Source organism: Chlamydomonas reinhardtii, chromosome 8 (assembly GCF_000002595.2).
Source record: "Chlamydomonas reinhardtii strain CC-503 cw92 mt+ chromosome 8, whole genome shotgun sequence".
NCBI classification, from domain to species: domain Eukaryota; kingdom Viridiplantae; phylum Chlorophyta; class Chlorophyceae; order Chlamydomonadales; family Chlamydomonadaceae; genus Chlamydomonas; species Chlamydomonas reinhardtii.
The window spans coordinates 4,105,507-4,116,619 of record NC_057011.1 but is presented as its reverse complement, the minus strand read 5'-3'; the positions used below and the strand labels follow the sequence as shown (position 1 = coordinate 4,116,619).

General features: G+C 62.8%; 3 protein-coding genes across 3 annotated transcripts; 2 read left to right on the top strand and 1 right to left on the bottom strand.

Moving 5' to 3' along the window:
• Nucleotides 1-1,194: 1,194 nt before the first annotated feature.
• CHLRE_08g379750v5 (uncharacterized protein) lies at nucleotides 1,195-2,780 on the top strand. The gene is made up of 5 exons (XM_001694188.2): nucleotides 1,195-1,812; nucleotides 2,028-2,120; nucleotides 2,294-2,402; nucleotides 2,612-2,666; nucleotides 2,712-2,780. The coding sequence occupies exons 1-5, from the start codon at nucleotides 1,602-1,604 to the stop codon at nucleotides 2,754-2,756; spliced, it is 513 nt and encodes a 170-aa protein (XP_001694240.2). The 5' UTR covers nucleotides 1,195-1,601; the 3' UTR covers nucleotides 2,757-2,780.
• Nucleotides 2,781-2,782: 2 nt separating this feature from the next.
• On the bottom strand, nucleotides 2,783-7,244 carry CHLRE_08g379700v5 (uncharacterized protein). Its single transcript, XM_043065241.1, has 8 exons — nucleotides 6,266-7,244; nucleotides 5,860-6,046; nucleotides 5,508-5,598; nucleotides 5,038-5,153; nucleotides 4,694-4,800; nucleotides 4,265-4,337; nucleotides 3,885-3,994; nucleotides 2,783-3,572 (listed from the first exon to the last, which is right to left on the bottom strand). The coding sequence occupies exons 1-8, from the start codon at nucleotides 7,042-7,044 to the stop codon at nucleotides 3,431-3,433; spliced, it is 1,605 nt and encodes a 534-aa protein (XP_042922242.1). The 5' UTR covers nucleotides 7,045-7,244; the 3' UTR covers nucleotides 2,783-3,430.
• Nucleotides 7,245-7,364: 120 nt separating this feature from the next.
• CHLRE_08g379650v5 (uncharacterized protein) lies at nucleotides 7,365-10,863 on the top strand. Its single transcript, XM_001694189.2, has 6 exons — nucleotides 7,365-7,589; nucleotides 7,658-7,707; nucleotides 7,773-7,983; nucleotides 8,579-8,700; nucleotides 9,169-9,323; nucleotides 9,777-10,863. Exons 1-6 carry the CDS (start codon nucleotides 7,427-7,429, stop codon nucleotides 9,853-9,855), a joined length of 780 nt encoding a protein of 259 aa, XP_001694241.1. The 5' UTR covers nucleotides 7,365-7,426; the 3' UTR covers nucleotides 9,856-10,863.
• Nucleotides 10,864-11,113: the final 250 nt, after the last annotated feature.

Here is an 11,113-nt window from a genome sequence, read left to right as displayed (position 1 = left end):
CGAGGTCCCGTAGGGTGCAGCTCCAACATAAATGACTGGTGACGTCTGCAATTCTTGAATGTGGATGATGCACCAGCGCTGGCACCTTCGTGCTGTCGCTCGTCCGCGCCTGGGCCGACGCCCAGCCCGAGCTTATGGGCATGACCACAGGGTCCGCATTCGTTCGTGGTGTGTGGAGACCGCAGCGAGGCAACGCCCGCGGCGCCGCCTGCTGCGCCGGTGCCATGCCCCGCCCTGGGCAGCTGGGGCAATGGCGTGTGCAACCTGGCGAACGTGGCGTGTGAGTGCGACCAGGGCTGGGGCGGACGGGACTGCGGCAAGCCCGCAAGGCGCTGGGCCTCGGATGCAAATAAAATCTGATACGAGATACCGGTATGGTATGAATGTCGCCTAATCACGCACAGTGCCGTGCACCACGTGTGCACTTTCCAGCAGGGTTGCCTAGTTATTTGCCCGTACTATGTACTACGTACTGTACTACGTACTGTACGCTGCCCTCGTCGGCTAGTACGTTGGAAAATACGTTGTGCTGGGGAAACCAGCGGGGGGTGGGCCGTGGCAGCACCGTGGCTGGGCGAGGGGCGCGAGGGGTGCTGGAAAGGATGTCCGTCGAAGTTTGCGAACCATGGCTGCTCTCCGCACTGCAGCTGTGTTCTCTTACAACAATATGAGCATAATAAGTTGAAGGAAATTCCGCTAGAAGACTATGACCGCGCAAATCCAGATTCACACCGATTCGGGCATGGTGCGGGCACGCGTGCCGTGTTTGCGTCGGCTTCCCCCCCGGATTTCCTGGCCCAGCGTATTATGCACCGTATTTTACCGTACTGTACTAGGAATCCTAGTACGCTGTATTAATACGCGTATTATGGAGAGAGGGTCGCGTACTAGGCAACCCTGCTTTCCAGGTTGACAAAGTGCAAGGCCAGGAATGTACATGGCCATGGTGGCAGATTGATGCTGGCCTTGGTAAGTATCTGACCCTTACATTGGGGTTGGTCGTAACAAGCTGGGCTCTGTCACCGTGCCCTTACCCTAACATGACATGCCTTCGCTGGGCAGTAAAGTGGGCGAGTGGGCGCGGGCGGGAGCCAGGGCGGGGAGCGAGCCGGGCGGGCGGGGTTCCCGGACAACCACGGCCCATGCGCATTTGGTCGTCAACGCTACCACGCAATACAATCCACCGCTGTTGAATGTCATCCACAACTGGTTTACCTGCGTACGTTTTTCACCGTCGAGCCATTTCGCCACGACAGCTGGGTTTGAACCGAATTTCCTTGGCGAGCGGCCTTCCCTGCCAAATTGGCATTCCCTGCTATATGCCATTACTTTGAGATAGTACCATCTAGACACCGAGACTATCCACTAACGAATCCGGAGGCAAAGACCCCAAAGCAGCTGCACTTGTAAACCTCTTCAGCAGCATTAGCTGCATAGCCACAGTTGTGACGTGATATATAATACGTGTCCTAGCTTGCACTGGCTAGCTAAGCAAGCTGGTCGCGAGCAGTGGCATTTCTTATCGAGCTCGAGGCCGGAGCCTTCGCTGCCAATACTTGAAGGAGCAAGCAAGACAGACAGCTGGGGAGGGCCAGTAGAAAATGAACCCTGGTCAACCGGTCGACATGCAGCCCCAAGCCTTGGCACCCGCGCCAGTCGGCACGGGGCAGCCTGGGCAGCCAGGCGTCGCGCAGCAACAAAAGCCTCGGCGCAGGGTGCTCACGTCTTTAGGCTTTCAAATCTTTATCTTCTTTGGGGGCTGGTGGGACGTCATATACTACATCCTCAACATCCTCGTCTTCGTGTACAAGGGTGGGTGGCGGGCATAACGGGTCGCGCCATTCGCGCAGCGCTCAAGCCACATAGCGCGGACCCTGGGGCAAAGCGCTGAAGTGTGCACCGCTCACAGCACGAGGCGAGGGGCATAGAGACAAAGGTACAAATTGCATCTGCGGCCAGCACCCTCCTGCGCCACTCATGCATTTCCATTACCTGCTTCCTACCACGCTGCCTACACGCCGCAACAGGCCTCCAGCTGCCCTACCCGAATCAGAACTTCGCCATGGAGTTCAGCTTTTCCTGGCTGTGGATCCTGATTGAGATCCCGCGCCTATTCCTGGGTGCGTGTTCCGCGTTCCGACAGGGCCTGCGGCCAGCAAGGGGACCATTGCGCACACGCGCTGCCACTAAGCCTGCGGAAATGGCCAGTGCTGCACCAGTGCCTTTGCCCACGCCCTGAAGCTCCTGTCCTGCCCGACCCATGCCCCGCTCCCGCGCCACCCCGCCCTCACAGCCTCCAAGGGCAACAAGACGGAGCGCTCCACGCCCATCATCCTCAGCTTCATCCTGGCGCTGCCACTGCTGGGCATGTACATCTACTTTGTGGCCTTCCAGACATATGTGTAAGCAAGCATACTTACGGTACTGAGGGCGGGGGCGTACCTATTGCAATCCGAAACCGCCTCATAAGGGCCCTTTCCTTGGGACTGGACGCATGTACGGTACCTGTTTGCGATGAGTAGCAGCCGTGGCACAGGAGCGCAGCCGCCTTCAGACTCACTAGCCTGCCGAATGAAGTACAGCTCACGCGTCACAACACCCCTTCACGCAGGTTAAAAATCGACTTGTTCCTGAACGGCGCCGCACTCGCGTTCGTCGGGATACAGGCAAGTCTTTGAGTAATGCTGAATTCGAACACCTCCATGGGAAAGGCGCTCCACAAGTGTGTGACATTACAAAGGGAGAAGCCCGAGTAGGGCCATTGTCCAGACGTCCCATGCTGCCGCCAGGTCGAGTATGCACCACACGCGCTTGTGCTAGCGCGGCCAGAGCGAAGAGAGCGAACCCCATTGCGGAAGCCTGCAACCCACAAATCCGTGTCGCATGCCCTGGCGCCATTCTGTCCAGCCACCCTAGCCACCGCCCCCTGTCCTGGGTCTGTGTTGACATGCCGCCTATCGGCTCGGCCACCACTGCACTGGGTGCTTCATTGCGTCTCCTAAGCTCTGTCCACACACACACACCCCTTTGGACCATCTCCCCCCTGCAGTACATCTTTGGGATACTGGCCGTCATTCGCTTCATTATGGCGACCCGATTCGCATGAGCGGCGCAGCGGCCGCGTCGGGAGGAGGAGGAGGAGGAGGAGGGACGTCGCGCCGCAACCCTGGCTGTAAGAAGCCGACTGTCAGCCAGGCGTTTTGTATGGGGGCAAAGCCCAAGGGGGGTATGAGGGACGGTAGGGGAACGCGATGTGGCGCAGCCCGCACCGGCTTGCCGTGGACGGCACGCTGGTGACGGGGCTGCAGACCCGGTCAGGTCGCACAGGCGGGAGCAGCACACACGCAATGGCTGGTCAGGCCGCGCCAACTCCCATGTCAGCACCAGCAGCAGCAGCAGCGCCCCTGCCATCTCGCCTCGCTCGCCCGCCTCAGGGCCGAGGCCCCACGCCGCCCGCCATGTCGTACACGACCCGCGCCACCTCCCGCGCCAGGCCGTCCGCCGCCTCCTGGGTGGTCGCCTCGGCGTACACGCGCACGGCGTCCTCGGTACCCGAGGGACGCGCAAAAGCCCTGCGTAGTGGCGGCGGTGGGGGGTTGTTTGCATCAGTCGGTGCAGGAGTGGGTAGGCGGTGCGGGACAGCGTTAGGACAGTGACGGTGGCTTGTCGGGTGGTGCTGTTGGCTTTGAATGTGATGGTGCTTGGGGGTGTGCATGCGTGCATCATGCAAAATGTGACATGGTCAAGAGGAGACGATACCCGGCAGAGGATCTGTAAAGTACTGGGCTGCGACTTTCTTGTGTCGCATGGCATGCGCACGACAGCATGGATATGCGCGTATGGGCCTGCAGATGTCTGACAGACATGCTCTCACACGCTCTTACCTGCCCTGCGGTACCTTGGCCACGATGGCGTTGATCGCCTCCTGCAGCCCCGCGGGCGTCACACAAACGCGCTCCGCGTCGGCAGTGGTGATGCTGCCGCGGTCCGCCACCTGCGTCCCGGACCGCATGCAAGGCAAAGAGATGTCACCGCTTCGTTTGGGCATTGGGTTAGGACCCCTCAGCACACCAAGTCACACCAACAGGGAGATGGAGCGCAGCGCGCCAGCCCCGTCATCAGTCCCCGTCATTCCGGCCAGCGTAGACCAGCGCGTTCACACGACAGGAAACCTCACAGCAGCAGTTACAGCACTACTGAAGTCGTGGGCGCGTGTGCGGCACCCGCCGGCTCCCATCCGCCCAGTTGCCCAGTAGCCCCGTACCTTGAGCTTGAGCTGGCGGCTGGGCAGGTCCATGTACAGGGCTTGCCACTGCGCCAGGCTCCAGCCCTTGCGCCTGCGGGGCGACATGCACATACAAACACAATGACGTGCAATCGTGCATCGCGTCATCTCCGACATGCGCAACACACAGCGATAATACAAACGACAAGACGTGACCAGGCTAAAGGAACGCGTGTATGCGAGGAGCCTACAGGACGAGCATGCTAATCGCCGCTACTCGTGCATGCGCACACGGGCGCCCCCGTCACGCTCTGACATGCTCCCAAGCCGTGCCCGAAGTATCCCCGCAGCCCCTCCGGCCAGCGGCCCCTCCAAGGGCAGACCGTCCCGCTGGACCCCCAAATCACAACACACGTCACGCCCTCCGGCCTCCCCATACCCCCTCCCCCCAAAATCAAACCCACGCACCTGAGTATGAGCTCCACCAGCAGTAGGCCGCTGATGGCGTCCCCCACCGTCTGGTTGATCAGCCGCGACAGCAGCAGCAGCTCAGCCGCGGCGGGGTGTGAGCCGGCCTGCAGCGACGAGGGGAGCGCGAGTGGGGCTGCCAGGTTGAGCTTGAGGCTGTACAACTGATCATGCACACCACTGACGAGCTTCATTAAGAGCCACGCGCGCGGATGTGTGCCTGCCGGTTTGGAGCCGGCCCCGCAGCCCTGTGCCACGTCCCACACCACCCCACGCCCACAAGCCACCCACGCCCCTGCCCCCCCCCTTCTTCTCCTGCCCGTCCCCTCGCTGCTGATCCTCACCGCCGCCGTCAGCCGCTCCCTCAGCTTCGTACTGAACAGCACAGTGCCGTGGCCGTTGGACTCGAAGTACACACCCAGGTCGGCGCCGTGGGCGGCCTCGTGCAGGTACTTGACGCCTGGAGGGGGGCGGCCAGTCATGCGAACGGTCTGTAAGTAACATGAAAGTGCCCGTGGGGGGGGGGGATAGCCGTCCATGTTGAGAACGGCGTGGTTGAATTGCCAACGTCCATTAGGGGGGGAGGGGGCAGGGTTGGATTGGGACAAGGGGCACAGCAATGGTGCGGCAGAGTGGCAGGGCTCGACTCACTATGCGCGCGGCGCCTCATCCCGGCTGCCGCACAAGGCCGCAGCCATGCCGCACCACGCCACTCCTGAGGGCGCCACTCCCACCACCACATCAAAGACGCCACCATGCCACCACGATAACACGACGCAGCCATCACCACACCACGACAACACCTGTCCCTCACCCGTGGGCGTGCACACCACGGGCAGCTTCAGCACATCCCTCAAGTAGGCGGTGGAGGCGCCGTTGGCGTACGCCGTCTGCACGCAGCACACCTGCATCCGTGGTGCACGTGCGCATGTTCGTAACGTGGAGTGGGCTTGAGTTCGGTGAGCGGGACAGGTCAGCGCAAAGGCCGTGCATACGCGACGAAATGGGGGTCGTGTGCGTGTGCGCATAACGGAAGAGACGGAGGATAAGAGGCAGTGGCCTTTGGGAGCTTTGCCCACGGATGTTTCATGCCCATGTTCCCTTGTGCCCAAAGACGTACGCGTGTGCTACACACCGCCGCCGTACGCCATCAGTCCTCGCCGCACCTGCACTCCCTCCAGCAGCTCCGCCGGCAACTTGCTCATGAGGTCGCGAATGAAGACCGCCGCCAGCATCGCCACCTTGTCGCCGTCCCACAGCCCCATGCTGCTACTGCCGCTGCTGCCGCTGGTGCTACTGCCGGCAGGGCTGAAGTAGACCAGGCGGTCCGCGTCGCCGTCCACGCTACAGCACCTGCAGGTGTGCGGTATGCGTTAGGGCGTATCAAGTCCAACCCCAGCGAAACCCAGAACCCGACCAGCCAGCCAGGGTGTGGTGGGGCACGTCGCCCGCCACCACACGCCCCTGCCACCACACGCCCCAGCCCTGCGCAGCCCCAACCACGCCCTTGCTACAGCCCCTGCTTCAGTCTTGGCGCAGCCCTACTCCCCTGCATTGAGACCTTTAGCTCACCTGGCCCCCGCCGGCACGTCTGCGAAGTCGGAGGGCGGCAGCCGCTCCTTCTGCACATAGTCAGCCCCGCACTTGCTGTTGAGCAGCCCGGCGGCCGCCCCCGACCCCGTGTTACGCAGCGCCAGCGTGATACCCACACCCGCCAGCGCTGGCACCAGCGGCTGCAGCTGCGCAGCGCCCACGCCGTTCGCGCAGTCGACGTATACGACGTCGGCCGCAGCGGCCGTGCTGCTGCTGCTGCTGCTGCTGCTGCCGCTGGCTGCGCTACTGCCGGCCTGCTGCAGCTGCGGTTGTTGTTGCATGAGCGTGAGGAAGGCGCCCACGATGGTGTCATAGTACGCCTGCAGCGGCGGAGTCACCGGCCCAGTGGCAGGAGCTGTAGCAGTCGCAGTGCTGCTGCTTCGAGGGTTGTTTGCCAGGTGCACGAGGAAGTGCAGCTGCGGCGTGGTGACGCAGCCGCACAAGTGCGTGTGCACGCCCAGGGCGCGGACGCCCGCCAGCGCAGCTGCCACCAGCGCCGGCGCGCTGGGTCGCGTGTCGTGTCCCACCAGGACCGTCAGCGCGCTGCGGTCAACGGGCGCTGTTGTGTGGGCGCCATGCGCGGACACAGCGTTTGCCGCCATGACCCGGTCCCGCAGCACGCTCGCCACCTCCGCGTCCAAGGTGCAGTTTGCCAGCTCCGTCGCTATCGGCTCGAACGCCTGCGGCAGCATGCCCCCGTCGGGCTCCACCATCTTTACGCCGTTGTCCTCAACAGGATTGTGCGAGGCGGTGATCATTATGCCCGTGTGTTGCCCGAGTAGCAGCGCGCGTGCCGCGGCGAGCAGGCCACACCGAAAGACTGTCGATGCCAGGACGTCAGCATTGGTGCGGAATCCCGCGGTGCCATACGAAGGGTGAAAGGTCGCGGGTTTCGGGTACCCGGACGAGGCCCGCTTTACAACGTCGTAGTCTATTGATGCCATGTTTGATATTACATATGCGAGTACAATTGGGCAGCGTCAACTGAAGAAATAGAGAGCTTGCAAGATGCAAGCCTGCATCGGTGCAGAGCAGGACTCGACGCCAACCCAATTGGGCAGACCATTTACTATTTCCCCATGTACTTGCGTTTGCATTAGCATTACTCAATTTGTGGTAGGAGAGAAACACGCGGTGGGGATGTCCGCGCTGCTCTCGCAAGCGTCGGGCTTTTCGGGGCTTGCGCTAGGCAGCTCTGCTAGTAGCAAGCGTCTATGTAAGCCTCTGTGCCGGCGGCCGGCCGTCTGTGTTCAGGCCGCGCATAGACCAGCCAGCGCCGTCTCGAGCGGGGTACCAAGCACAGGTGCGACCTGTCAAGTCCATAATGTTGGCATGCCATTAGATTATAAAATGGATTGGTGGATCTTGCAGGCTTCGGCCCCGTCTCGCCGCTCCAGCGGAGGCCGACCCTACCGACCCGGGTATGCAGCCGCGAGCACTTGCATGTGCCCAACTGGCGTGCTGACGAGTAGTGATGTGCTCGCAGAAACTTGTGGTCGCCTCGTCGCAAAGCGGGGGCAGGGCCGAGGATGCGGAGAAACAGGACTGGAAATTCGGGCGCAATGAGGGCCCGATGACCTGGCCCTGGAAGCTGATGTGCGCAATTCTGTACATGCTTCCCTGGGTGGATGTGACGGAGAAGACAGTGTACTTCGTGGAGCGCTTCCCCGCCTTCGTGTGGACGGAGTACTTCTCGGGTGCGTACAGCGCTCCAACGGGGGTGCCAGGTTGACACGGCATGGCACGTTTCATCGCTGCGCCGGGATCGTGCTGGGGCGGGGGCTGCGCCTGCACCTGATACGCTCTGCAACGGAGGGCTGGGACTGTGCGGGGCAGGCGCCGATGCAATATTACGGGGTCACGAGCGCGAGGCCGGGGCGGATGCAGGCAGCCGGGTCGGGGCTGACGCCGGACCTGCAACCACCACCCCTGGCCTGGCTCCGGCTGCTGCAGCGCGGCCCACATCACGCCCGCCTGCGAGTGGCCACCGCTGCAGCCCCCGTTGCCTGCATGGTGGCAGCAGACCCTTAGAACTCAGCTCCAGGGGCTACGCATGCCCCAGCCCAGCACTGCGCCTTTGGTGGTCAGCAAGCGCGGCCCCACCAGCCATTCCATGAGCTGGGTGGCTGGGTGGTGCTGCAGCTCTCGCCTCACCATGCGCGGCATGGCAACAGCAGCGGCACCAAGCGGCGACACCCAAAGCACAACAGGGGGGCATCAAATTTCAAGCCATGCCAGCATTCTATCCTCGCCCCGCGCACACACACCGCACCCCACCTCACCACACCACAGAGCCGTTCGAGCACTGGTACAACATCCACGAGTACGCGCCGCTCTTCATCTTCTTCGCCACCTACCTGGGCATTGTGCGCAACAAGAAGATCCCGCACGTGGCGCGCTACCACGTCATGATGGTGAGGCGGCGGCGGCGGCAGCGGCGGCGGCGGAGCCTGTTGGCATGTCGTGGCAACCATGGCAGTCTGGAAACGTGGCAGCGGGCAGCGGGCAGCGGGCTTGGCAAACGGGCTTGGCAGTGCCAGGAGGGCTTGGCAAGCGGGCTTGGCAAGCGGGCTTAGGCAGCTGGCTCCTTCGGCGTGTCAAGCGGGATGGATCTTCACCGCTGCATTGTAATGGCCTGGAGCAACGGGGGTTCGGTGCCAGTGATGGTAATCATCTTGGGGACGCGCGGGATGTGGCGCGTGACGTAGAATTGGCCAAGCGCGGCCGGTCTGTGACGCGGCCGTATATGCTGCCGCGAATGCATGCCGCCGGCTGCCGCGCGCTGCCGCGCTCCTGGCTGCTCGCTAATTCCTGGATCGCCGGCCTGGGTGCATCAAAGCTGACCCCGCTTTTGACCCACCCCCGGCCCTCCGCACACACAGGGCGTGATGCTGGACATCGTGGCCATGATCCTGATCGTGACGGAGGAGAACCTGCCCACCGGCGTGCTGTGGACTCCCTGGTCCGACCTGTTCTACGCGCTCATGTTCTGGTTCATCTTCCTGCTCGTCATCTACTGCCTCTTCTTCTGCTTCCTGTGAGTTGGAGGGGGAGGCGGTGCGGGGCGTCGTGACGCGGCGTGGTGGCGTAGTGCGGCGTGGCACTGCTGGTTTGGGTGCTGGTGCGGTGCAGCCGAAGGTGCGGCGGCTGGGGAAGGCGCAGCGATGGTGTGGCAGCGTTGGCAGCATAACCGTGCGGGCGTGGCGCGCACACGGGACGCTGGAGAGGGACACGGGACGGGACACGGGCCCAGCAACGCCTGCATGGAGTGGGCTGCGAGGCCGCGACCAGTTGCGGCAGTCACCGGACTGGGCAGCTGCAGCCCCAATTCCCAACCCGCCCAGCCTGCCGCTAGCGCCCTCCTGCCCCCATTCTCCACCCCGCAACCGCACCACTCATGATCCTCCCCTGACTCTGCACTCTCTCCGTGTCTGACAGCATGCGCATCTGTTTGTGCCGTGCATCCCTCCTATCCGTTGCGCTCGTGCAGGGGCTGGTACTGCGAGATCCCGCTCATCAGCGAGGGCGTGTACCTGCAGATCGAGCAGGCCGAGCAGCTGGGCCAGTAAGGGCTGTGGGCCAGTAAGGGCCTGCCAAGCACTGGCAGCTGGGCCTGTCACGGCTGCAAGGACTGCCGGCTGGCCCGGTGAGGGCTGCCCGCCAGCGCAGTAGCGGCAGCAGGAGCAGCAGGTGCTGCAGGCGCAGCGGCGGCAGCAACGGAGGGCGGTTTTGCTGAAAGTGGTGAAGCAACAGTAGGAGCGGCGGAGGAGTAGGCGATGCGCGGCATTGCGGCACGCTACGCCAGGTTGGCTGAGGTGGGTGAGCCAGCGGTTAGCGCTTCGCAGCGGCGGCCTGGATGGAACCGGGGTGACTTGTTGAAAGAGAGGGAAGGCGGGGCCCGTCTCCCGCGCTTGGGTAGCAGTGGATGTGGGGTTCGCCCCGCTGCAGACCTGCATCGCATCGGGGCCTTCCGGTGTGTGAGAGCGTGCCGAGTGCTGGGGTGCGGGGCCGCCGCCTCAGGGCCTTGGACGGCGGTGCAGTGCGGCGGTCGCGGGCGAAGTGCGGGCTGCGCTCAACTGAGAATGGCTTGTTATTAGTTGTGCAATGCGGGGGACTTGCGAAGCGCGTACGTTGGGTCGATTACTAGAATGGGGGCAGGACAGTGAGGTGGAACAGGGCAGGGGACTCGAATGGAAGGGTGGCGTGGGCTTTGGCGGAGGTAGCCCAGCAAGCGCTTGATGGGACTTCAGGGCTCTGCCCTGGCTGCGTGCTCAAATGAAGCAAGGGACGTTAGGCCCTGCAGAGGTTCTGCCGCGTTACTTCGACGGTGCTCTGCGCGTTTTGTGTGCGGTAGTGGCAGCCGCCATGCGACAGGTCTTCTAGCCAATGAGGAAGTAGTGGTGCATGGTGAACGCGTCGTCTGGGTATCGAGCTGGAGCAGGGGAGGCTGACAAGCGTGGGTTTCAAAGTCATGAGGGTTGAGGCGCCGAGCGCTGTCCAAATGCGGCGCTGGAGCCGTGGAGCGGCTGCACATTTGAGTGTCAGCGTGTCGGATGAACTGTTAACACCCTCGGTCAAGACCGCAGAGTCCGGTTCTAATCGCGGCCAGCCTAATCGCCGGCTCTGTTTCGGCTGCCTCTGCAACCAAGTCTGTTTGTTGGTGGTAGCTAAATACAAATTGGCACAGAGCTGGGCAATCGGCGAGGACAAGTTGCAATCGACGGGGACAGGGACTCGGACAAGGACAGCGCGAGATAGCACGCGCAAATATTGTGGCTGTTAAACGTGCATCAAGAACAGCTATTATAAGCACCTGCGATGCTGAAC